Source organism: Oncorhynchus clarkii, chromosome 17 (genome assembly GCF_045791955.1).
Source record: "Oncorhynchus clarkii lewisi isolate Uvic-CL-2024 chromosome 17, UVic_Ocla_1.0, whole genome shotgun sequence".
NCBI lineage: Eukaryota > Metazoa > Chordata > Actinopteri > Salmoniformes > Salmonidae > Oncorhynchus > Oncorhynchus clarkii.
In genome coordinates this window covers 64,321,812-64,349,414 of record NC_092163.1, presented here as the reverse complement: position 1 = coordinate 64,349,414, position 27,603 = coordinate 64,321,812, and the positions used below count along the sequence as shown (strand labels likewise).

The window sequence follows — 27,603 nt, the reverse complement described above, 5'->3', positions numbered from 1 at the left end:
GTGTTGGTCCTCAAGAGAGGCAGTTTCATCATAGCGCTTGATGGTTTTTGGGACAGCACTTGAAGAAACTTTCAAAGTTCTTGACATTTTCCATATTGACTGACCTTCACGTGTTAATAAGGTAATGGACTGTAATTTCCCTTTGCTTATTTGTTCTCGACATAAATATGGCTAACTTCTGTATACCACCACTACCTCGTCATAACACAACTATTTGGCTCAAACGCAGCAAGGAAAGAAATTCCACAAACTACCTTTTAACAAGGCACACCTGTTAATTGAAATGCATTCTAGGTGACTACCTCATGAAGCTGGTTGAGAGAATGCAAAGCTCTCATCAAGGCAAAGGGTGGCTACTTTGAATCTTAAATATATTTTGATTTCTCACTTTTTTGGTTACTACATGGAATCATGTGTTTTTTCATAGTTTTGATGTATTCACTATTATTCTACAATGTAGAAAATAGTACAAATTAAAACTATTGAATGAGTAGTTGTGCCCAAACTTCTGACTGGTACTGTTAGTGTTGCACATTTTGGGAAATATTCAGAGATGGAAACTTTCCATTGGAATTAACAGGAATCTATGCAAATTAATATTAATACAATTTAAATGTAGATTATTTTTGCATTGGATAAATTTACCATATTATATGGAGGCAGAAACATAAACCTTTTACCTTATTATAAGTAGACAATTGCAAATTATTAAATCCTTCCAAAATAAATAAAATAATTAGTTACGAATTGAACTTTAATTAAATGAGTTGACTCTCCACATAGGATGATTTCACTGAACAAAATAAAGGGAATATTGAATCATCCCCAATGATCCATCGCATCTCCCAAAAAACATTTAACATACATCTGTAAAATGAAAGCCTAGAAAGTAAAGCTTTGGTTGTCTTCCTCTCAGGCTTCCATGTCTTCCCCCTCGACCTACTCAATGTCCACCTCTTGAACATCAGAGGCCTCATCTTCATTGTCACTTTCCAACCTTGAGGATGGCTCATTGTCAGGCCCAAAAAGCCTAAAATTTGCCCAGATGGCAACCAATTTTTCAACCCTTGTATTGGTCAGCCTGTTGCGTGCCTTAGTGTGTGTGTTCCAAAACAAGGACCAGTTGCACTCTGAGGCAGCTCATGGTGGGATTTGGAGGATGGTGGAGGCAACAGGGGAAAGAGCCTCAGATTCACAAAGTCCCTTCCACCAGGTGGCTGATGAGATATGTTGGCACGACTGCCATATTGCATATCCATCCCAAAGCCCTTGCTTGGAAGTGTACTTCGCCATACTGCCAAGAACCTTGCCCTTAGCCAGACCAAGGTGGCGAGACACGGTAGTGATGACACCATAGGCCTGATTGATCTCTGCACCAGACAGGATGCTCTTGCCAGCATACTTGGGGTCCAACATGTACTCTGTATGGGCTTCAGGCAGAGGTCTTCATGCTTTTTGATGCATTTCAGAACTGCAGTTTCCTCTGCTTGGAGCAACAGTGAAGTGGGCAGGGTAGTACGGATTTCTTCTCTTACATCTGCAAGCAGAGTCTGAAAATCAGACAGGATGGCATGGTCTCCCTCAATCCATGCAATGGCTACTGCTATAGGTTTCAGGAGTTTCACTCTGCTTACCACTCTCCCAAAATACATCATCCAGGAGGATCCTCTTGATGAAGCTGTCCATATCGGCAGACTGTGATATGGCCATTTCTTGGAGACTCCTTCCCCTCCAGGACTGTCAAACATGATGACAACAGCACCCCAACAGATGTTGCTGGGCAGCTTTAATGTCGTGCTCTTATTCTTCGCACTTTACTCAGTGAAGTAAATAAATTGCTGCTATAACTTGACCCTTCACATACCTAACCATTTCCTTGGCTCGCTTGTAGAATGTATCCATTGTTTTCAGTGCCATGATGTATTGAATCTGCTCAAGGACATGAGCAGCACAGCCAATAGGTGTGATGTGAAGGTAGGACTCCTCCACTTTAGACCAAGCAGCCTTCATGTTCGCAGCATTGTCTGTCACCAGTGCAAATACCTTCTTTGGTCCAAGGTCATTGATGACGGACTTCAGCTCATCTGCAATGTGGAGACCGGTGTGTCTGTTGTCCCTTGTGTCTGTGCTCTTGTAGAATACTGGTTGAGGGGTGGAGTTGATGTAGTTAATTATTCCTTTCCCACAGACATTCGACCACCCATCAGAGATGATTGCAATACAGTCTGCTTTCTCTATGATTTGCTTGACCTTCACTTGAACTCTGCACCCAGCAAATTAGTAGATAAAGCATGCCTGGTTGGAGGGGTGTATGCTGGGCGAAGAACATTCAGAAATCTCTTCCAATACACATGGCCTGTGAGCAGAGGTGAACCAGTTGCATACACAGCTCGAGCAAGACATTCATCAGCATTTCTCTGATTACATTGCTCCATTGAGTAAAAAAAAACTGGATTCCAGGAGGACCATGAGCTGTTGCTATCGATAAGGTGTCCGATTCATCATTTTCACCTTGAATAGAAGTAGAGGGACTTTTGTCAGAGGTTGCTTGTTGTGAGCACTGAGGAAACTTTATGCACTTGGCCAGATGATTCTGCATCTCACATATGCATTCTTCACATATGATTTGGCACAGTATTGGCAAATGTACACAACTTTTCCTTCTACATTAGCTGCAGTGAAATGTCTCCACACATCAGATAGTGCCCGTGGCATTTTCCTGTACAGATTAGGGGGGGGGGGGGGGAAATGAGTAAAACAATATATATAATTCCTTGTACAGATAAATAGTTAAGCAGTTAAACTCCTTTGTAAGATAAATGATTTCAAATGAAACATGTATGGAAAGAGGTTAATTAACACTCAGTTAGCAGGCTCAAGCAAGTCCGAATCCACATGGTAGCAAAAACTGATTTGCAGAAATTAACAAGTTAGAAATGCTTTAAAACACACTTTGCTGTAAGCTACCATTTACTATTAACAAAAAAATAATGTAATGTCATACAAAATATATTCACCCCACCCATTATTGTAATCAAAACTTACCAGAAAGCAAGTAGTCCTTTGCTCAGACAGTGTAGTAGTGTGGGCTCAATAGCATCTCATTAGCATGCAAGATCTTGAGAATCAGCTGTACATGTGATGGAAGAGTGCACTGTGCATGCAGAGGGTTGCAATTCCATTGAATTGAGGTTAGTTTAACCAAAATATGCCACAAGATCTCAAATTTCCTTGTGTATCCCACAAAAAAAAGGTTCACTGTTATAAGCTAACCTTGATGAATTTAAGAAAATTTCCCGGAAAGTTTCCGACCCTTTGCAACCCTAGGTACTGTATATATATATTTTTTATTACAATGGAGTATATTTGTATAATGGAGGGGCACAAAAACATTATATAGTGTTAGTCAAATGAAGGTTCTTTGAAAAAGCTTTATTAAACCAATTTCTTTGTTTAAACAAAAGTGAACATAGGTATGTATACATGTTACCCTGCTATCTCTAAAATTGAAATGACAATAATACATCATATGGGAGGACAATCCATATGCCTATAAGAAGTGAAAGTTTTTGAATTTTACTTAAAACTGACAGTCTAAATGTATGCATAATCTAATGTAGGCCTACTAAATATGTACAATGTTCCCACCAATATTAGCTACAGACACCATACATTTTCTTTTGCACCATTTCAGCATACCTTTATCTGGAGCCAGACATTTTAACAGCTATTTTCTATACTTGTGTAGTTCCTAATTTATGAATGAGTAATTATTCTTTACTTAAACTGAGCATCCCACTGACTTTATGAAGTCTTAATTTGTCCTGTCAGTCTCCCCTACCTTCCCCGACTTTCCTATAACTGAAGAACTGCAGTGTAAGGATTACCTGCACCAAACCCTCATGCTTCCCCTGTACCGCAGGTCTTTTAGGCTGCTCTCATTTTGATGCATCATCTTACCAACCCAAGGCACCTTATTTAGGCCTAGAGTCTGTAGTAAACTAACAGAAGGTGATTCAGGTTTTTGATCAACCATCTTGATAAGGGCCCATCTCTATTTTAGGTCCCTCAATGCTTGGAGAGTTCTCTTCTGGCAGGTTTGATTTTCCTTAAGACGTGACATCCACAGATTTTGGTGTGTCAACTTGCCCATTCTCAATGGAACAGTCCTCTGGTTCTGACTCACTATCAGACGAGTCAATAGATATGGGTTCTGTGTAAGTACTTAGCTTGAGGGTACAGTTAATGGTCTCGCATTGCTTTCTTTGGTCTGTGTTAAGTGCCGGCCTAGACTTAAAGGCCTTCTCCACTGACGTGATGGGGAGCTTGGTTTTCTCCTCAAAGTCCATGTCATGCTTCAGTCCCTTGAGTGCCTGCATGTCAAAGCCAAGTAACACTTTCAATTTCCTGGTCTCACAGTCTCCCTCACATGACCTCCGTCGATTAGCGAAGTGACTGGCAATGTCAGACTTCCAGAGCCACAGGCTTGCAGACAGCTTCTCTTCTTCCTGTGAAGTTAAATAGGGGCAACGATTGAAATAGGTCGTGAGGAAGGCTTTGCGTGCTTCATAAGTCTTGTGCTCATAGTTCCTAGGGTCCAACACTAGATCCACAGCCTCCCCTGGCTTGTCCATATTCATGGGGGAATATACAACATCATTTTTTATCTTCATCCTCTTGGAGCCAGACATGGGTTGGGAGGGTAGCTGACGCTTTAAGAACCCTGCACCAGAGGAGTTGAGTGTCAAGGCAGACTTTGGTCCCAGGCCCTTCTGGGCCCTTCCCACAGCTCGGCACTGCACAAGGTGCAGAGTGATCGTGGAGGCCACCATGTTGCTAGTATAGACGCCCAAACAGTGGATGCACTTGTATGTCATCTTCTTCTCCACAGGGTGCATTGTCTGAAGCACTTGGTGTCGTTCTCTCAGATGCTGTGACAAGGCATCAGATATAGGACCCTTGAGGATGGTAAAACATAGTGGACATAAGGTCTTGCCAACCTCATTGCTGCCAGATACAGTGGCTTGACTTCTGGCAAGCATGTCTTTCTTATTCACTGGCATCTTTGAAGGCATACTCTTCACTTGAGTGTGGAAGCTGTTCTGGGCATGGGAAGCCATAGACTGCTCCTGAGCAGCTACAGGTTCCTTCATGTTATAGGTTATAACAATAAGCTGTATGATTTTGTTCTTAGCCTGCCCAATCGTGAGGTCGAAAGTAAGCGGGGAGGCGGCTGGAGGACCAACAAAGTCATCTGGATGAGCCTGCCCCACATGATCTAGCATTTTCTCCACATTATTGAAGCTGGCATGACACTGTGGGCAGGTGAGCCCATGAATCAGCATGTGGTTAAGCAATGTGTCACTGGGCAGATATCGGTTGCAAAGCAAACACTTACTGGTGAAGTTGTGGATCTTCATGATATACTTGGCAATTGCCCATACCTTCTTAGCCCTGTGTGCCTTCTCAAAATGAGCACTGTACAGGTTTTCAGGGAAGAGCTCATTGCAGACCGTGCACATTTTCCACTTCTGTGTTTGGGATGTAAGACTAGCATTAGCACCTTCTCCCAAACCACCATTGCCAGGAATGGTCAAACGCTGGCCAGCAATAGAGGACTGACATGTCACATTCTTTAGTCCAGTAGGTCCCTGCTTTAGATGGACCCCTACCATATGGCTAACCTGTTCAGACGTCAGGGTACGACCCCCAGTCATCACAGAACCCTTCTGGGCCATCGCATAGCTTTGCGGTCTGGACACCACAACATTAGCATGTCCAATCATGGTTGTCACCTGAGAGCCAATGCGCTCATGATATTCAATGACATGCTGCACTAGCGCCTCATAACTACGGGTGGAGAACTGACAGCGCTTACAGAGGATGTTGTTGCCGTTGACAGCATTGGCTCCATTTTTGACTGATGTTTCTGAGACCATGGCAACATAGGGTGAGACCACATGCTGGAAGTGCTCCCTGTAGATGTGCCTTCGCACAACATTGTACAGAGGGTCCCGGAAGTTACACTTCTTGCAATAGTACATTGCCTTCTCCACCTTGTTATTTGCCCCCACAGCAGCCCCCTGGTAGCCCCCTAGACCCTGACGTGCCACACTAGATATGTGGAAGACCTTGACATGCGTTTCCATTGTCTTCTTGCTCGCAGTGAAGGTGCAGTAAGGGCAGTTGAGCAGGATGCGGTTCTCAAAGTTGTGCCTGTGGACATTTCGGAAGTGGTTTTTGTAGCCCGAGTAGTACTTGGAAGAGAAGTTGCACTCTGTGCAGCAGAAAGGCTTTGACCGGTACTCCTGTAAAAAAAACAAAAGAATATACAGGCGAGTTTAATAACGTTGTTTAATTTTTCAAACTTTGTAATCACAACATTTACAAAACTGAAATGGTTACTCCTTTATCCAAAACTAGTTGTATTTATGATTGTGACAAACAAAGTAGCACTATAATCATTACAAGCCCCAGAATTGTTTTACATTTATTTTACCTTTATTTAACTAGGAAAGTCAGTTAAGAAAAAATTCTTATTTTCAATGACGGCATAGGAACAGTGGGTTACCTGCCTGTTCAGGGGCAGAACGACAGATTTGTACCTTGTCAGCTCGGGGATTTGAACTTGTAACCTTCTGGTTACTATTCAAACGCTCTAATCACTAGGCTACCCTGCCGCCCCCATAATTATCTTGTCCCTTTTCTAGTGTGAGTCATTTACCTGTGTTTTTGAGAATGTCGGATCCCATGAACAAAGTTCCAGACAGAGAGTATTCTTCACATAGTTCTCATCTGGGCAAAATTCCTTGAGGTCCTATGTGAGAGGGACAATTATTCTGATCAGAAATCACAGTACTGTATGCTGGAACTTGTCAAATTAGATTATATGCCTATTCATTTCTACCACCATAATTTTTTCAGAAGCACAAATGACTATAAAAATATGAGTGAAACTCTTACGTTAGGCACACACACAACACTAAAACCTTAGTGATAGGTAAAAGCTATGACTTGTTTTATTTTCTCTCACCTCCGCTTGCTCCTTACAGTACTCCAGCCCAATGTCACAAAGTGCCGCCTTCACCTGTTTTCTTGCTCTTCGTATCCTAGTGAGGTTGTTCACAGGGAGCTGATACATCTTTCCAGACTGCGAGAATAAGTGACAGAGAATTCTATTACTACTCATGTCAAACCCATATGGCCTGCTCATACCCAAAGCTAGCCAAGTACCTCAACTCCATGATGATTTTATCCAGGGTTGATCTCAGACTAGGTTTTTTTAAACGAACCACTGACTTGCTATGAAGTCAATACAAAAAAAGTATTCTTAAACCCTTACCTTGTACCAGTTTATCCTCGGATGTTGCGAACGTTTGTTTGTTGAAACGTTTTAATAAAACATTAATCAAATACAACCGTTACCATGTTGAGATTTAATTGGCACATGCGCATTCGTGCTGACTTGGCATCTTAGAGCTGGTTGTAGCTACTTCATTAACGTCTTGTTAAAAAGTATGCATTTCAGCAAACAAAGAAATGCACGTAATAGAGGACAAACATTGTAATGTTTGACGTATCGACTGCATAGAGACTCGAATGCGTTGTAAGTTAATAAAAAACGATAGTCTACATTCAACTCCGTGTATGAAATCATCATGGAGTTGAGGTACTTGGCAATAACGTTAAGATTATTTGCATTCGAAGATCATAGCTAAATCACAAACAGCATTGATTGGCACAGACATGATGGGACTTCAGTTTTGGGACAACATTCTTCTCATCTATTGGTTTCCTGTACAGCTGAAACGTCCTTATGTAGCTATGCGGCCGTCACTACTTACCATAGCCACAAAATCATAATTTCTGCAATTTATCTTTAAGTGATTTTAAACCTAACCACAGTGCTAACCTTATGACTAACCTTAAATTAAGACTAAAAAGCGAATATGGGCCTAACGCGTTAGCGAATTTAGCTAGCTAACATCACTTAGATATGATGGTTAGTTACAAATCCTTTTTCAAAGGTTGGTTATCTAACTAACGTTATAATGTCTAATGTTAGCAATCATTATGAAGTGAGGTAAAGAAAATACACAAGGGATGCTTGTTAGATACCTTATTTGTTAGCTAGCGTCAGTTTAGCAGAAGGCGAACTGGCTAGCATGCAGTAGCTAGCCAACGTCTAGCCGAACAACTAGCTAGCCGATGATAGCCAGGCATGTTTGTTCGCTAGTTAACTTGCCGCCATAACTAGTTATACAAAATGCTGCGCCTCAACTCTAACCAATCTTACCTGGTATGTCTCCGAACCCAACCACACAAAAACTGGCTGCCCAAATGTTTGCTGAGATAAATGCTAGCTAACAAGAAACGGTAGCTCGTTGGCTAACAAATGAATCCAACTCAATGATGCGGTTGTTGTTCGTCCTCGCCAAGCCGGTGGTGCGGTTTAGCTAGTTAGAAAAATCTCTGCCATCTGCAATATACGTTAAATTAATTGCTAATAGCCACAGTATGTTGGGTGGATTTCTAATGCATATTTTACAACATACATGGCCAATTGGACTGTTACAATTGAATCCGACAATCATCAGCACTTCTCTTGAACGTTCCCAACTAACCCGAGCCAAGTCAATCCAAAATGGCGAGGAGGAAAAGACGGAAGTGAATTTTTGGGGAGATAACTTTTAAATCTACAATATTTTTTTTCTGAGATATGTGCTTCCCTTAGTACTGAGTATCTAATTGTTTCAAAAGTCACACCTATGTTTCTTGGGTGTAAAATCAAGGAAAGTGGTCCAAAAGCATCATATATTTTTGACTGGACCCACCCATCTATTCCACGACATGTGGGCCCATAGAAGACTAGGCCACAGACAGAACAATGAGCTAGTTATAAAAAGTATTTGACTAGGCTAATACACCCTGACCCTGTGATATAGTTTTAATTAGTTTGGCCAATTTTTCTCTAGGTTAGCAACTGTAGCCACCATCATGAATAGGCTAATACTATTTAACTAAACAATCTACAGCATGGATGCTCAACAACAAAGCCATGCACTCGGATATTTATTTTTTCAAGAGACTCCCAATAAATTGGAAGTAGGATCTTACAGATCAATATATAGCTTTACAGATCAATTTGTACAAATCTAAAATAAAAACACAGAACACAATAGTTTAGCTAGTTCAGGAGATTTCTGGGGCAGGTTTTGGAGAATTTTGAAGATACTTCTGGTTCCATGACCTCCAACACAATAGTGCGAGGTCCGGTCATCACCAGCCTGGTGACCTGGCAGTAATCCAGGTGAAGAATGCTTTGCCAATTCACCTGACTCACTTGGGCGTACAATAATAATCAGGAGAATGTCACAAAAAATAGGCCTACATATTAATATATTACTGTGTGTGGCACTATGTTTGTGTTACCTTAACCCCTGCAGCAGCAGCAGGGCTTCCAGGATCGACTGCCTGGACGTAAACTGGGGCCATACCTCTGACCACAAAGCCCCAGCCCACTGCATCCCCCATCACCTGAGATGCAAAACACTGTTATTTCCCCCAATAGAGACAAGACTAGAAAATGAAGGTCAAACACTACATATTTTATTTTACCAGGCAAGTCTGTTAAAGAACAAATACTTATTTTCAATGATGGCCTAGGAACAGTGGGTTAACTGCCTTGTTCAGAACAACAGATTTGTACCTTGTCAGCTCAGGGATTCAATCTCGCAACCTTTCGGTTACTAGTCAAATGCTCTAACCACTAGGCTACGCCGCTGCCCCATATTTATTTGGACAGTGAAGCTACAACTTTTAATTTGGTTCTGTACTCCAGCATTTTGGATTTGAGATTTGGGAGAGGGTCTGAAAATGAAGACGTTCTTGCTCAATATTATTATTCAAAAATGTTGTTATCAGTGGCGATTTTATCATGTAAATCTTGGTGGGCCAAAAAAAAAAGTAGGATGCATGCCAGCAAAGCCACTACACAACACAACACTAAACAATACATCAATTGCACTATAATGGTAACTGTTCAAACGGCCAACTCATCTCCTTTCCAAGACCCCAACTTTATTTTGGTTTTCCTATTGGAATGAGGTCACGCCAATCATCATAATTTTATTAACCAATAAGCAGTCTTCTGTCCCGGGACAGGGTAATACCCGACCAGGCAGAGCCTCAGGCAGTCTATAGTGTCCATTCTGATGATCAAGCTGTTTTTCTCTCCTGCTTATTTTACCTCCTCTGAAGAAATTGCTTTTATTTCTGATGTTATTGTGCATGCAGCTAAATAACCACAATTAGTATCAGAGAGAGAGAGGTGTTGTATGCGTGTGTGTGGATCTTCATTAAATCCTTGATCTGGAACTACTGCTTCCTCATGTTCTGAACGGACACCCTGTGGTGGTTGCTACCAGCCTAAAACCCAGCACCTAACTATTTTACAGTAACAAATGGTGCCTACAAACTGTTAGGTCCTACATAAAGCTGTCCCAACAGCAGTCCCAACACCTTACCACTGCTATACCTGGCTATCAGCGGAGCCTTGTCTGGCAGCGAAACAGTTAATTGAGCCTCATTTACTGCCTTTTAAAAAACATAGCTGATGGTTTCTACTGACAATTGAGATGTACAAACTATGGCATAAGGGGATGACAAGCGGATAAGAGGCAATCCGTAATTTCGATTAAGACATTAATGAGCAAGCGACGATGGACGTAGTCAATTTAACTATTTGTTCAGCATTTTTTAAATGTACAGCGACAGAATTCAGAACATGGGCCATTCTTACGGTACAAGTCAGAAACGTAGGATAAATAAATGGGGCATATAACCAGACAATGACAACTCTTACAATATTCAATGATTACATTTCTCTGAAACAGGTTATAGACTATAGTCACCACCAAGTTAGAACAGGAGGTGAAAATAGACCAAATTATTAGGGTGAGGCACATTGAACGCCATTTCTATCTTTGCGTGTCAAAAAAGATGTACGTTATATAACACTATTTGACACGTTAAATAAGCTTTTAATTTGACGTGTCAAATAACACAAATCTATTATAGAATGTTGTGTGTGCTGAATTTGCACGTGCAAGCCAAGCACCACAACTACTATGTGTTTACAATACCGCATTGGTGAAAATAGACCGAATTATTAGGGTGAGGCACATGGGCTACTAACAGCTTACTACACAACATGCACTTAGTATTATGTTACCTTTTTAGCTACAGTACACATTTCTCCCTTGCATATTACATAATTTATGCAGTAGCATACAAGACTTTGCGATTTCCAACTTGTGTAATCTTTATGTACAATGGCCGATGAGCACCGATACGTTTTATCTATAATTTCTCTTCATTATTTTTCATCATATGACAAGGATTAAAAAGAATTTGCCAGTAGATTGTCAACTTGATGACAACTAATGATGACTGCTAGCTAAGACATTGAAAGTGAGATATTGACATGATCAACATCTCAATCAAAGTTCAATCAAAGTTACTGTAGATATAACATGATTTGATGTCATTCTTTCTGTGGCCAATGACCTTGAGCCTTCTTGGATGGGCACTTCTAATATAACTCTATGGCAGAATTCAAGAGGCTAACATTTTCGAGCTCTAATCTTAGAATTGGGTATGATGTACTGTCCCATGAGTGACAGAAAACTGAGCCAATCAGGTGCAACGCTCTGTATTTTCTGCTGGCTAGCCCCACCATCACAGAAAGCACTGAGCTAGGCTGTAACACCAGCATTTTGGAGCAGCCTTACTCAAGAAAGCAAAAAAGAGACCATGTTTGTATGCGGCTTTGTTAACTCAATTACATTTGATTTTTTTTTACATTGTTTGCAAACGGATATGTGACACGTATTAATGCCAAAATAACAAGAACAAAAATGTACCTAAAAGTGTGGTGCTCTGCCTCACCTGCATCGAACGACGGATCGCCACTGGTTGCTATACTTTTCAGTTAAAACATATTTTGGCCCAAATGGCGTTCAGAAACAAACTGCTCAAGTAGACTACATACACCTGAGTAAGCCTGAAAATAACAAATTATGTCAAAGAAGAACAGAGGGACGATCTGACCTGATTTTGGATTTCATCTCACCACTGGGGCAGAGGAGAGTGTGGCAGGGGGTAAATATCCACTAGTATGTACAGTACCAGTCATAATTTTGGACGCACCAACTCATTCAAGGGTTTTTCTTTATTTTTACTATTTTCTACATTGTATGATAATAGTCTTCACATCAAAACTTAGAAATTATACTTATGGAATCATGTAGTAACCAAAAAAATGTTAAACAAATCGAAATAGATTTTAGATTCTTCAAAGTAGACACCCTTTGCCTTGATGACAGCTTTGCACACTCTTGGCATTCTCTCAACCAGCTTCACCTGGAATGCTTTTCCAACAGCCTTAAAGGAGTTCCCACATATGCTCAGCACTTGTTGGCAGCTTTTTCCTCACTTTGCGGTCCAACACATCCAAAACCATGTCAATTGGCTTGTGGTCGGGTGACTGCGGAGGCCAGGTCATCTGATGCAGCACTCCATCACTCTCCTTCTTAGTCAAATAGTCCTTACACAGTCTGGAGATGTGTTGGGTCATTGTCCTGTTGAAAAACAAATGATAGTCCCACTAAGAGCAAACCAGATGGGATGGCGTATCGCTGCAGAATGCTGTGGTAGCAATGCTGGTTAAGTGTGCCTTGAATTCTAAATAAATCTCAAACAGTGTCATCAGCAAAGCATCCCCAAACCATCACACCTCCTCCTCCATGCTTCAGTGAAGCCGTTCACCTACTCTGCGTCTCACAAAGACAAGACGGTTAGAACCAAAAATCTCACATTTGGACTCATCAGACCAAAGGACATATTTCCACTGGTCTAATGTCCATTGCTCGTGTTTCTTGGCCCTAACAAGTCTCTTCTTCTTATTGGTGTCCTTTAGTATTGGTTTCTTTGCAGCAATTCGACCATGAAGGCCTGATTCACGCAGTCTCCCCTGAACTGTTGATGTTGAGATGTGTCTGTTACTTGAACTTTGTGAATCATTTATTTGGGCTGCAATCTGAGGTGAAGTTAATTGTACATTTCTGAGGCTGGTAACTCTCATGAACTTATCCTCTGCAACAGTGGTAACCCTGGGTCTTCCTTTCCTGTGGCAGTTGAAGAGGGTTAAACCAAGGCCTTATACCTTTTTAAGGGTTAATAAGTTATGTTATGATAAACTGTAAGGTCTCTTCTTCAGGAGACCTTTGTGTGTGTGTTAAAACCTTTTTTTAGTGTTGTGACCTTCAGACACTATCAGAAGGCGTCTACGTTCAGACTCCTCCTGTCTGGATCACACTGTGGCAATCTGGTTTTCTGAGAACACAAGGCTGCCACAGACCTGATGAAACCAGCCAGCTGTCAGAAGATGCTTACACTCTTTCACATTGTTATGACTCTATACTTGAATGGTCAAGTTTCGGTCAAACCCAATTCTGAGCTTTTTATTGCTGATAAGATGGTTACTGCTGTCAGGGGAGGTTAGATTTATTAAAATATTGTTGCCAGGGAAACTCACGCAAGGAGGACTGGGAGAGGCTATATGAGTTACAGGATGTCTTAGACATTTTGCAGAACTTGGGGAGAACTATCATATATTGTTATACTGTACTCTGTACCAACTTCTGCCTACAATTGTATGGCGTAGCAGTGAAGACGTGTTTGTTTTGTCCTCTCGTGTACTTTTGTATTTTTTCATATTTTTTGTATATATATTTCAATTTATTTTCAATCTCTTTTCGATTTTTGATTCGATTATACCTTCCGGTAACCTGCCTCACCCAATGTGATACGGAATCGCTATTATTTTCAATTTTAGAACACCGTCAAGAATCTCCAGAAGCTAACCAGCTAATTACCTACAAGCTATTTAGTCATTGTTAGCCACTGCTAGCGGCTTTTACCTTCTGCACAGATGCCAGCCCTGTTTTTAGCCTGGATAATACTCGCCTGTCTACTAATATCGCTTGTCTACCAATATCGGACTGTCTCTCCACAACAACGCCGGATTCCTGCCGTAATCCCTGGACCACTACTTCTGATCTTCACAGCTAGCTTGCAGCTAGCTCACAGCCTGCAGCTAGCTAGCTCACAGCTAGCTTCCACTCACCGTGGCAGCCAGTACCGAAGCTATTCCCTGAGGCCCACCTCCCGGCCTACTCAGCTGTTCACCCGAACCCCACTCATACACGGCTAGAGCCCAAAACTCCACCGGATCCCTGCTGTAAACTCTGGACCTTGGCACCGGATCACCGCTGCTACCGATTGGATATAGTGGCTAACGCCACTGCCACGAAGCTAGCATTAGTTAGCCGTGAGCCAGGCACATCTCCCGGCTAGCAAACTAAATTCCACAATACCTCTTTCACCATCTGGCTTGGATTCTCTGTCGACACGGCGCCCCTGCCGCACCTCCACGACTGGTCTGCCGACAAATACTCCGCTGTGCCTTCATCCGGCCTCTGTCGGAGCAGACGCTCCTACTAAGCCCAGGGCTACTAACTTTAAACGCTGTGTCGCTAGCGTAGTGGGGCTCCCCTGTTCCATCTACTGCTGCCCCCTGGACACTATGATCACTTGGCTACATAGCTGATGCCTGCTGGACTGTCCATTAATCACGGTACTCCGTTCTGTTTATTTATGTTTTATCTGTCGGCCCCAGCCGCGAACTCAGGCTCTGTGTGTAGTTAATCCGACCCTCTCTGCCTAGTCATCGCCATTTTACCTGCTGTTGTTGTGTTAGCTGATTAGCTGTTGTTGTCTCACCTGTTGTTTTAGCTAGCTCTCCCAATCAACACCTGTGATTACTTTATGCCTCGCTGTATGTCTCTCTCCAATGTCAATATGCCTTGTATACTGTTGTTCAGGTTAGTTATCATTGTTTTAGTTTACAATGGACGCCCCAGTTCCTCTCTTCATACCTCTGATACCTCCTTTGTCCCACCTCCCACCTCCCACCACACATGCGGTGACCTCACCCATTACAACCAGCATGTCCAGAGATACAACCTCTCTTATCATCACCCAGTTGCTGGGCTTACCTCCGCTGTACCCGCACCCCACCATACCCCTGTTTGCGCATTATGCCCTGAATATATTCTACCATGACCAGAAATCTGCTCCTTTAATTCTTTGTCCCCAACGCTCTAGGCGACCAGTTTTGATAGCCTTTAGCCGCACCCTGTCCTTGCTGTGTCTGAATCCTGGCTTAGAAAGGCCACCAAAAATTCTGAGATTTCCATACCCAACTATAACATTTTCCGTCAAGATAGAACTGCCAAAGGGGGAGGAGTTGCAGTCTACTGCAGAGATAGCCTGCAAAGTAATGTCATACTTAATCTCATACACAAACAGTTCGAACTTCTAATTTTAAAAATGAATCTCTCCAGAAATAAGTCTCTCACTGTTGCCGCCTGCTACCGACCCCCCTCAGCTCCCAACTGTGCCCTGGACACCGTTTGTGAATTGATCGCCCCCCATCTAGCTTCAGAGTTCTTCTGTTAGGTGACCTAAACTGGGATATGCTTAACACCCCGGCAGTCCTACAATCTAAGCTAGATGCCCTCAATCTCACACAAATCATCAAGGAACCCACCAGGTACAACCCTAAAGCTGTAAACAAGGGCACCCTCATAGACGTTATCCTGACCAACTGGCCCTCCAAATACATCTCCTCTGTCTTCAATCAGGATCTCAGGGATCACTGCCTCATTGCCTGTATCCGCTACGGGTCCGCAGTCAAACGACCACCCCTAATCACTGTCAAACGCTCCCTAAAACACTTCTGCGAGCAGGCCTTTCTAATCGACCTGGCCCGGGTATCCTGGAAGGATATTGACCTCATCCCGTCAGTTGAGGATGCCTGGTCATTCTTTAAAAGTAACTTCCTCACCATCTTAGATAAGCATGCTCCGTTCAAAAAATGCATAACTAAGAACAGATATAGCCACTGGTTCACTCCAGACCTGACTGCCCTCGAAGAGCACAAAAACATTCTGTGGCGGACTGCGATAGCATCGAATAGTCCCTGCGATATGCAACTGTTCAGGGAAGTCAGGAACCAATACACGCAGTCAGTCAGGAAAGCAAAGGCCAGCTTTTTCAAGCAGAAATTTGCATCCTGTAGCTCTAACTCCAAAAAGTTCTGGGACACTGTAAAGTCCATGGAGAACAAGAGCACCTCCTCCCAGCTGCCCACTGCACTGAGGCTAGGTAACACGGTCACCACCGATAAATCCATGATAATCGAAAACTTCAACAAGCATTTCTCAACGGCTGACCATGCCCCCCCCCCCCTCCCCCCAAAACCTGGACCCGTACAAATCAGCTGGGCTTGACAATCTGGACCCTCTATTTCTGAAACTATCCGCCGCCATTGTCGCAACCCCTATTACCAGCCTGTTCAACCTCTCTTTCATATCCTCTGAGATCCCCAAGGACTGGAAAGCTGCAGCGGTCATCCCCCTCTTCAAAGGGGGAGACACCCTGGACCCAAACTGTTACAGACCTATATCCATCCTGCTCTTTGAAAGCCAAGTCAACAAACAGATCACTGACCATCTTGAATCCCACCGTACCTTCTCCGCTGTGCAATCTGGTTTCTGAGCCGGTCACGGGTGCACCTCAGCCACGCTAAAGGTACTAAACTATATAATAACCGCCATCGATAAAAGACAGTACTGTGCAGCCGTCTTCATCGACCTGGCCAAGGCTTTCGACTCTGTCAATCACCATATTCTTATCGGCAGACTCAGTAGCCTCGGTTTTTCTAATGACTGCCTTGCCTGGTTCTCCAACTACTTTGCAGACAGAGTTCAGTGTGTCAAATCGGAGGGCATGTTGTCCGGTCCTCTGGCAGTCTCTATGGGGGTGCCACAGGGTTCAATTCTCGGGCCGACTCTTTTCTCTGTATATATCAATGACGTTGCTCTTGCGGCGGGCGATTCCCTGATCCACCTCTACGTAGACGACACCATCCTGTATACTTCTGGCCCTTCCTTGGACACTGTGCTATCTAACCTCCAAACGAGCTTCAATGTCATACAACACTCCTTCCGTGGCCTCCAACTGCTCTTAAACGCTAGTAAAACCAAATGCATGCTTTTCAACCGTTCGCTGCCTGCACCCGCACGCCCGACTAGCATCACCACCCTGGATGGTTCCAACCTAGAACATGTGGACATCTATACAGTGCCTTGCGAAAGTATTCGGCCCCCTTGAACTTTGCGACCTTTTGCCACATTTCAGGCTTCAAACATAAAGATATAAAACTGTATTTTTTTGTGAAGAATCAACAACAAGTGGGACACAATCATGAAGTGGAACGACATTTATTGGATATTTCAAACTTTTTTAACAAATCAAAAACTGAAACATTGGGCGTGCAAAATTATTCAGCCCCCTTATTAAGTTAATACTTTGTAGCGCCACCTTTTGCTGCGATTACAGCTGTAAGTCGCTTGGGGTATGTCTCTATCAGTTTTGCACATCGAGAGACATCGAGATATTTTTTCCCATTCCTCCTTGCAAAACAGCTCGAGCTCAGTGAGGTTGGATGGAGAGCATTTGTGAACAGCAGTTTTCAGTTCTTTCCACAGATTCTCGATTGGATTCAGGTCTGGACTTTGACTTGGCCATTCTAACACCTGGATATGTTTATTTTCGAACCATTCCATTGTAGATTTTGCTTTATGTTTTGGATCATTGTCTTGTTGGAAGACAAATCTCCGTCCCAGTCTCAGGTCTTTTGCAGACTCCATCAGGTTTTCTTCCAGAATGGTCCTGTATTTGGCTCCATCCATCTTCCCATCAATTTTAACCATCTTCCCTGTCCCTGCTGAAGAAAAGCAGGCCCACACCATGATGCTGCCACCACCATGTTTGACAGTGGGGATGGTGTGTTCAGGGTGATGAGCTGTGTTGCTTTTACGCCAAACATAACGTTTTGCATTGTTGCCAAAAAGTTCAATTTTGGTTTCATCTGACCAAGGCACCTTCTTCCACATGTTTGGTGTGTCTCCCAGGTGGCTTGTGGCAAACTTTAAACAACACTTTTTATGGATATCTTTAAGAAATGGCTTTCTTCTTGCCACTCTTCCATAAAGGCCAGATTTGTGCAATAACGACTGATTGTTGTCCTATGGACAGAGTCTCCCACCTCAGCTGTAGATCTCTGCAGTTCATCCAGAGTGATCATGGGCCTCTTGGCTGCATCTCTGATCAGTCTTCTCCTTGTATGAGCTGAAAGTTTAGAGGGACGGCCAGGTCTTGGTAGATTTGCAGTGGTCTGATACTCCTTCCATTTCAATATTATCGCTTGCACAGTGCTCCTTGGGATGTTTAAAGCTTGGGAAATCGTTTTGTATCCAAATCCGGCTTTAAACTTCTTCACAACAGTATCTCGGACCTGCCTGGTGTGTTCCTTGTTCTTCATGATGCTCTCTGCGCTTTTAACGGACCTCTGAGACTATCACAGTGCAGGTGCATTTATACGGAGACTTGATTACACACAGGTGGATTGTATTTATCATCATTAGTCATTTATGTCAACATTGGATCATTCAGAGATCCTCACTGAACTTCTGGAGAGAGTTTGCTGCACTGAAAGTAAAGGGGCTGAATAATTTTGCACGGCCAATTTTCCAGTTTTTGATTTGTTAAAAAAGTTTGAAATATCCAATAAATGTCGTTCCACTTCATGATTGTGTCCCACTTGTTGTTGATTCTTCACAAAAAAATACAGTTTTATATCTTTATGTTTGAAGCCTGAAATGTGGCAAAAGGTCACAAAGTTCAAGGGGGCCGAATACTTTCGCAAGGCACTGTATGTATGAAAGCAATATAGACCTGATCATTTGTTGAAGACATTGACCAACACAGTCCTCATGAGAACCAGTTTCATCATAGTGCTTGATGGTTTTTGCGACTACACTTGAAGAAACATTCAAAGTTCTTAACATTTTCCGGATTGACCTTCATGTCTTTAAGTGATGATGGACTGTCGTTTCTCTTTGCTTATTTTTGCTGTTCTTGCCATAATATGGACTTGGTGTTTTACCAAATGGGGCTATCTTCTGTATATCAACCCCACCTTGTCACAACACAACTGATTTGGCTCAAACAAAATAAGAAGGAAAGAAATTTCACAAATTAACCTTTTAAGAAGGTATACCTGTTAATTGACATACAAGCTGGTTGAGAGAATTCCAAGAGTGTGCAAAGCTGTCATCAAGGCAAAGGGTGGCTACTTAGAATAATCTAAAATCTAAAACCCTTGAATGAGTACTGTCTATATATATATATATAGAGAGAGAGAGACAGTACTCATTCAAGGGTTTTAGATTTTAGATTATTCTAAGTAGCCACCCTTTGCCTTGATGACAGCTTTGCACACTCTTGGAATTCTCTCAACCAGCTTCATGAGTTAGTCGTGCCTTCTTAAAAGGTCATTTGTGGAATTTATTTCCTTAATGCTTTTTAGCCAATTAGTTGTGTTGTGACAAAGTAAGGGTGGCATACAGAAGATAGTCCTATTTCGTAGTCCATATTATGTCAAGAACAGCTCAAATAATCAAAGAGAAACGACAGTCCATCATTACCTTACGACATGAAGGTCAGTCAATACGGAAAATCTTAAGAAATTTGAAAGCTTCTTCAAGTACAGTCGTAAAAACCATCAAGCGCTATAATGAAACTTTCTTTCATGAGGACTGCCACAGGAAAGGAAAACCCAGAGTTACCTCTGAAGCAAGAGGATAAGTTCATTAGAGTTACCAGCCTCAGAAATTGCAGCCCAAATAAATGCTTCAAAGAGTTCAAGTAACAGACACATCTCAACATCAACTGTTCAGAGGAGATTGTGTGAATCAGGCGTTCATGGTCGAATTACTGCAAAGAAACTACTACTAAAGGACACCAATAATAAGAAGAGGCTTGCTTGGGCCAAAAAAACACGAGCATTGGACATTTGCCTGGTGGAAATCTATCCTTTGGTCTGATGAGTCCAAATTTGAGATTTTGGGTTCCAGTCGCCGTGTCTTTGTGAGACGCAGAGTAGGTTAATGGAAGATCTCCGCATGTGTGGTTCCCATCGTGACGCATGGAGGAGGTGTGATGGTGTGGGGGTGCTTTGCTGGTGACACTGTAGGTTATCTACTTACAATTCAAGGCACACTTAACTAGCATGGCTACCACAACATTCTGCAGCGATACGCCATCCCATCTGTTTGCGGTTAGTGGGACTATTATTTGTTTTTCAACAGGACAATGACCCAACACACCTCCAGGCTGTATAAGGGCTATTTGACCAAGAAGGAGAGTAATGGAGTCTGCATCAGATGACCTGGCCTCCACAATCCCCTGACCTCAACCAAATTGAAATGGTTTGGGATGAGTTGGGCCGCAGAGTGAAGGAAAAGCAGCCAACAAGTGCTCAGCACATGTGGGAATTCCTTCAAGACTGTTGGAAAATAATTCCAGGTGAAGCTGGTTGAGAGAATGTCAAGCGTGTGCAAAGCTGTCATCAAGGCATAGGGTGGCTAATTTGAAGAATCTAAAATAGAAAAAATATTTTGATTTTGTTTTTAAGCACTTTTTTTGGTTGCTACATGATTTCACATGCATTATTTCATAGTTATTCTACAATGTAGAAAATATAAAAAATAAAGAAGTTTGACTGGTACTATATACAATATATGAGAGGGCCACAAAAAGCATCATTGTCATGCCCTGACCTTAGAGAGCCTTGTTTATTCTCTATTTGGTTTGGTCAGGGTGTGACTTGGGTGGGCAAATCTATGTTTCTATTTCTTTGTTGGCCTAGTATGGTTCCCAATCAGAGGCAGCTGTTTATCATTGTCTCTGATTGGGGATCATACTTAGGCAGCCCTTTTTCTCACCTTAGATTGTGAGATCTTGTTTTTGTATAGTTGCTGTGTTAGCACTACAAAACCTTACGTGTCGGTTATCTTTCTTGTTTTTTTGGTGTTCATTTAATAAATTCAAAATGTACGCCTACTACGCTGCACCTTGGTCCAATCCATCTTTAAACGATCGTAACAATCATAGTAATTGGTTATGATAGAAGTCATTTAAGTAGGCTAGCAACTGTGAGGCTGAGGAACCCGTATTACCTCCAATTTTAATTTCATTTATTTAACATTTATTTTAGTAGGCAAGTCAGTTAAGAACAAATTCTTATTTTACAATGACGGCCTACACAGGCCAAACCCGGATGACACTGGGCCAATTGTGCGCCGCCCTATGGGACTCTCAATCACGGCTGGTTGTGATACAGCCTGGATTCGAACCAGGGTGTCTGTAGTGACACCTCTAGTACTGAGATGCAGTGTAATGGGCCAAAGGTCAAAAGGTAACATCTCACAACGGGATGAATGGTGCCATGCTCCAGCAAGGCACGGCAGAGCTCCAAACCCTGGCGCCTGCTCTCTGTCTTTCCATTCTATAGCAACTAGTCGATCAACTGGCAGCCAGGGAAGGAGCGCTGGTATGCAACACCCTGCGCCTCCCTTAGATGCAGAATGGAGTCTGCCAGTTATTACACTGCAAAGCACAACACACACACAAAACATGTCACATCCATTTTGCACTCGAGAGATAGAATGAATGGAACAGTTACACACAAACTTGTGTACACAATTGGTAGAGTTGAATGTTTCAGTCCATAATCACCAAAACCAGCACATACTGAGAACATTCTGTAATTCAGATGATGTGCCTACCCTTCTTCCCAAGCTAGGCATGACTTCTTCAAGGGCACCATTTACTACAAGGCAGAGACCCCCAGGGTAAACAACGTAGTTCTTACTGCTTATACAATCATTGTCCTTGGATGATTACCTTGACAGTGTTCAAAAATATGCCATCATCCTTACGGAAACGGTACAGCAATTTTGCATCCTTGAACATAGGGTACTTGTCACAAACTAAAGAGATCAGAGAGGAAACATTTCCTGAAAATGTTTTCACATTGCCCTACTTTATAGTTCAGCATTTTGGATCTCCTGTATCAATGTTAGTATATTGGCAAAGCTCCTTGGCTCTTGGTATCCCTGATGTAGGAGGAACTGTATAACAGGAGTTGAATATACACTTGGTCCTGTGTCAGGGCTATAGGCTCTTGGAAAAGCTATTACTATGCATTTTATATCCCCTTAGAGATGTTACTGTGGTGCCCTACAGTACCATGGTGCACAATGTCATGTCCATAAGGTGTTGCAAGAGGCAGACCACCGTTGCCCGATCGAGGGCTTCCTTGTGGCTGTTCAGCCAGTCTGTAAGCTCTTGGGCCCAAAAGTAGTTGGGGTAAGTGCGCAGATGGTACAGTCGGTCCTTGATCAGTTTGCCATCATGCAGCCTCAATGTTGATACAATGTACAATTAATCAGCTATAACTATTATAAGTAGGCAAGGGCACATTAAGAAAAAATATTGAAACATGTTTTTAATCAATTTCAGTTATGACATTTCTGCATGATACAGTGGGGCAAAAAAAGTATTTAGTCAGCCACCAATTGTGCAGGTTCTCCCACTTAAAAAGATGAGAGAGGCCTGTAATTTTCATCATACTATGACAGACAAAATTAGAAAAAAAAATCCAGAAAATCACATTGTAGGATTTTTAATGAATTGATTTGCAAATTATGGTGGAAAATAAGTATTTGGTCAGATCTTGCGTGGATCTTGCGTGGAGCCCCAGATCGAGGGAGATTATCAGTGGTCTTGTATGTCTTCCATTTCCTAATAATTGCTCCCACAGTTGATTTCTTCAAACCAAGCTGCTTACCTATTGCAGATTCAGTCTTCCCAGCCTGGTGCAGGTCTACAATTTTGTTTCTGGTGTCCTTTGACAGCTCTTTGGTCTTGGCCATAGTGGAGTTTGGAGTGTGACTGTTTGAGGTTGTGGATAGGTGTCTTTTATACTGATAACAAGTTCAAACAGGTGCCATTAATACAGGTAACGAGTGGAGGACAGAGGAGCCTCTTAAAGAAGAAGTTGCAGGTCTGTGAGAGCCAGAAATCTTGCTTGTTTGTAGGTGACCAAATACTTATTTTCCACCATAATTTGCAAATAAATTCATTAAAAATCCTACAATGTGATTTTCTGGAGAAAAAAAATCTAATTTTGTCTGTCATAGTTGAAGTGTACCTATGATGAAAATTATACAGGCCTCTCTCATCTTTTTAAGTGGGAGAACTTGCACAATTGGTGGCTGACTAAATACTTTTTTGCCCCACTCTATCTTGTATCTATTATTGTTAGATCTTTATGGGAAGTTCAGCTGAAGAAAATATGTGAACTTTCTGAAATGAACTTGTTGGATTTCAACACAGTATGTTTCTACAGGTAGCATAACTGTAAAGAAAATCAAGCTTCTCTTTCTCTCTCTTCCATACCTCAGTTGTTCTACAGCAATCATAATTTCAGCCTTGTGCAGTCTGGTCATTGCTTTTATGTTTCTGCTGCTTTCCATTTTCTCCATGTTCCTTTACTGACACTGGTCTAAAAAAACTATTAATTTCATTAGAAGCCAGTATGTTTACCAAATAACCAGTGCCCAGCAGCAGCCTCTGACTATGTGGGATAGATGTTGTGCATAAACCCAGAGAGAGAGGGAGAGAAATCCTGATGGTGTTTAGAATAACTGCAACACTCACATCAATCAGGAGGACACTTGGTTTCTGATGAGGTATTCTCATCAGAATCTGTTCTGCCATGGACAAAAAAAATTAAGAGGGAGAGAAAGCTAGGCCTATAACCAAGGGGCCAGACTGGGTGGAGGGGGGTATTGAGAACCACAAGCCACCATCATCATACTTACTTACTGTGCATGCTCTGTACACTCTGACATGATAAAAAGCCAATATAAAAAAAAGAATTAAGGAAAAAATGACAGGGTAAATATCAGACAATGACAAAACGCTAGCTTTCATTCACTGCTCAGTATACCCTGAGGGTCAATAATGACGTTTTCCTCATATCACCACAAGGGGTCAGCATAGATCTATAAATATACAATTTGGCTACCAGAACTCTCAGGAGAAACCCCATAGAAATACAATTATTTATAATTAGCCTATTTCTAACTCTATGGTCCACCCTTTATGCTTGTCCATATAATATAACCAGAAATCAAATAATAGCACATACAAGTGGAATATAAAAATTTATTTTCAGTGGGCTAGTCATGGACTAGAGAGAGTATAGGCTATTTGTTTATTATGGGCGGTGGTGGATTATTGCAAACGCACAACAGCTCTATTAGGATTCTTGAATTATGTTTTTGCATGATGGACTTCCACTTAAATATAAAGACCACTGTCCAAATACAATTGTGCCTTTAAAACTGTGATAGTTTTATGTTATTTATATGGAAAGTCAGATGGTAATTTAGTGCGTCTACATTTTAAACAACTAGCCCTATTGACTATAATATATCCCTGGACATATAGCCTACAGACTACATATTTAGTCCTCAGATGCTTTGCATTCCAGCATCAGTTCCCTTGTGGTCTTTCACAATACACTATTTTAATATATCAAGTGGTGAGGTAGTGTGTGAGAGAAAGAGAAACATATGCACAAATGAAATAAAGTAGACAGTAGCCTGTAAAATGTCTAGTCTACAATATGTCTTTGCAGGTCTATGTAAAAGAAATGTTGGGCATCATTCTACATTCAACCTTTGTTGGATTGTCAAAACGCACACATCAGCTATTATGCAAATTACCCTTCTCGTCGTCTTTTTATTGGAGAAGAGCAGGGAGGTGTAGTCTATACCGTGTGACATCATGCAACCGTTCTTTATGAAGAAAGTGCGCTCGCAAGCATAAACCAGTACAGCTACACATATGCAGAGCTTTTGGCCCCGCCGTGGACTCAGAGCACCTTTCTTCTATCCGATTAAGAGGACGGTTTTCTTTCCATTTTTACGCACGCTTGTTTTCACTGTAGATTTAATTTGACGGACTTACTAATTGTATGAAGCGTCTCATCAATAGTGCAATTGTTGCAAAAGACTGCATGAAAGAATAGAGTTTTGTGCCCCTTGGAAGTGGCCAAGACAAATAGATCCTGGAAAGAATGACCGCCGAATCGCATACAAATCTGGGTCTGCCGAAAACCCCTTTGGGTTATGTCAGTGAGTTCGACTTGATGAAGTTCGAAGTGAAGAAGGAGACAATGCAGGGGATTGATCACTCGTTCATTGGACCGTGCAGCGAGCTCCAGAGACCGGACTCAGTCTCCTCTACACCGGTCAGCACCCCTTGTAGTTCGGTGCCATCGTCACCGAGTTTCAATCCGGGTGAGCAAAGGAACCCTGATGATCTTTACTGGACGCCCAGCAGTGGAGGTTATTCTCAGCAAATGTATCCCCACACTTTTGGCCTGACACCTGAGGACGCAGTGGAGGCCCTTATCGGTACCACAGTCCACGGGCACCAACCCACTCCAAACGGTCATCAACATGCTCTCCAAGCAGAATTCGAAGGGTACGGGGCGGCACATAACCTCAGCGGCCATGTCCAGCAGTACCCTGGACTTATCCGTCAACCCGACGGTCTCTCGGGTCACCCTGATATGCAAGATATGCACTGCCAAAATCAATATCACCACAAGCAGGACCTCGACAGCTCGGCTCCGCACTCACCCGACTCCCAGCTTAGTGCGCACCACCTCCATCAGCAGAATCGCCACGACAGACGACTCAACGTGGAGAGCGCCTTCTCGGACGACCAGCTGGTCTCCATGTCAGTGAGGGAGCTCAATCGACACTTGAGGGGTCTGACCAAGGACGACATGATGCGTCTGAAGCAGAAGCGCCGAACCCTGAAAAACCGTGGTTACGCACAATCGTGCCGCTACAAACGCGTTCAGCAGAAACACGTTCTTGAGCACGAGAAGACCAGCCTTGTCACACAGGTGGAGCAGCTGAAGCACGAGCTCAACCGACTGGCACGCGAGAGGGACGCATATAAACTCAAATGCGAGAAATTGACTGGTTCGAATGGTTACCATGAAACTGGGTCTACCAGTGACAACCCTTCCTCGCCTGAGTATTTTATGTGAGTTTATTCTTTGTATCAGCTACCAAAGTTATTTTACTGATTTTATTGATAAACTTATTTGTTTCAACAATATTAATGATTTCTTACCAGTTCTTGATGCAAACCTACCATTTAATTCACATTTTCAAATAAAGATAATAAGATTTGTAATATGAATCTATAATCAATCATGCATGCTGGACATGTATGGAACTGTCTATTTAGTAGGTCTAAAATCTGTTGTACATTGTCACACAAGTCTTCGTGAAAATACTTTAAATAGTTCCTCTTACTTTTGTTGAATTGAAAAACCAGTCTGGTTTATGAAATTGCATTACTTTTGGCTTCATGTACTAGGCCTACTCTCAATTTAGTCTTAAATGGAATCATCCATCAACACAATTTGAAATTATTTTTATTTTTTGTGTTAAAATCTTCACTTGAGTGGTATTCATGTGTTAATTCTGCCTGCTGTAGGCTATCTATTATAACAAATATAATGAGTACATGGGTGATGATGATGTATCTACTTGTTCTAGATATCCTTTTATGTTATATTACATTTTGAGGAGCTGGTTCTGCTGGCCAGATGTGGCTAATGGTTTTGTTGTTTTCTTTCACATACATTTATGTTAACTGTACAAGAAAAAGAGCGAGATTTTTTGAAAGTATTATTCATGCATTAATGCCTGCAAATGACCATCATTGTTACCTGTCCAGTTGTGTTGAAATCTATTGTCACCTGCTTTAGACTTGTAAAGATCAATAAAGCCATTAATACTTTTATTCTGCAACTTTGTGTTTAATCTGTTGAGTAATCATTGGATCCACTTATAGACATTGTGCTGGCTCACTTAGCTATGTATTCATTTGGAGCTGGTCTGATTAATTTATTGATTACATTTATTGAGCATGGGAGCCAGTGGCTTTAAAATAAAAATCATATTTATTTTTCCAGAATATTTTGTTATTACAGAGATAAAGGTTTGCTTCATGTGGCCATATTGTTAGCAGTATGAGAGTAGTTTTTCTCATGTCTATAAAGAAGAAGTGAAGTGCGACTGGCAGACATAATGGTAAAGGAACATCTTGCTTACATCTAATTAAGCTAATTGATGTAGAAATATTTGATTGCTGAAAAAGAAAGAGTCATTACAACAAGAAGGAGCTCAATAAAACGCAAAATTCAAAGCTGTGACCAATGTGTTTTAGAATTTTTTAAAAACAAATACAGTTGAGTGATTGATTGATTAAAACAAATGTCTCTTCATTTACACTCTTTCTTTCACCTTACTATACCTTCTATTATTACTTTCATCATGGAAAAACAAGTGCAAACCTTGAATCCTTTTTTAAAAGTCTGTTCTGTGCACTGCATACAATATATCACACAAATGCCTGTGCTGCATAATACACATAATCCTACACCATTTTACTCATTCACTTGTGTGGAAGACA

The 27,603-nt window shown here is 41.9% G+C and overlaps 3 protein-coding genes across 5 annotated transcripts; 1 reads left to right on the top strand and 2 right to left on the bottom strand.

Annotated features, from left to right (window-relative positions):
- Nucleotides 1-3,411: 3,411 nt before the first annotated feature.
- Nucleotides 3,412-8,662, bottom strand: LOC139371255 (activity-dependent neuroprotector homeobox a). 3 transcript variants are annotated; one of them, XM_071111513.1, is made up of 4 exons: nt 8,297-8,662; nt 7,034-7,150; nt 6,725-6,817; nt 3,412-6,308 (listed from the first exon to the last, which is right to left on the bottom strand). In XM_071111513.1, exons 2-4 carry the CDS (start codon nt 7,139-7,141, stop codon nt 4,110-4,112), a joined length of 2,400 nt encoding a protein of 799 aa, XP_070967614.1. In that variant the 5' UTR covers nt 7,142-7,150; nt 8,297-8,662; the 3' UTR covers nt 3,412-4,109. The 3 variants fall into 3 exon arrangements, with proteins under 3 accessions (XP_070967614.1, XP_070967615.1, XP_070967613.1); XM_071111514.1 differs by having other exon boundaries at nt 7,343-8,652; XM_071111512.1 differs by having other exon boundaries at nt 8,556-8,643.
- Nucleotides 8,663-9,140: 478 nt separating this feature from the next.
- Nucleotides 9,141-23,579, bottom strand: LOC139369481 (DEP domain-containing mTOR-interacting protein). Its single transcript, XM_071108735.1, is given in 8 exon segments — nt 9,141-9,155; nt 9,433-9,537; nt 21,461-21,626; nt 21,628-21,639; nt 21,905-22,022; nt 22,282-22,302; nt 22,305-22,459; nt 23,494-23,579. Coding segments are annotated over 8 exon segments (678 nt in total).
- Nucleotides 23,580-24,909: 1,330 nt separating this feature from the next.
- On the top strand, nt 24,910-27,337 carry LOC139371254 (v-maf avian musculoaponeurotic fibrosarcoma oncogene homolog Bb). Its single transcript, XM_071111511.1, has one exon. The coding sequence runs from the start codon at nt 25,181-25,183 to the stop codon at nt 26,165-26,167; it is 987 nt and encodes a 328-aa protein (XP_070967612.1). The 5' UTR covers nt 24,910-25,180; the 3' UTR covers nt 26,168-27,337.
- The last annotated feature ends 266 nt before the right edge of the window (nt 27,338-27,603 follow it).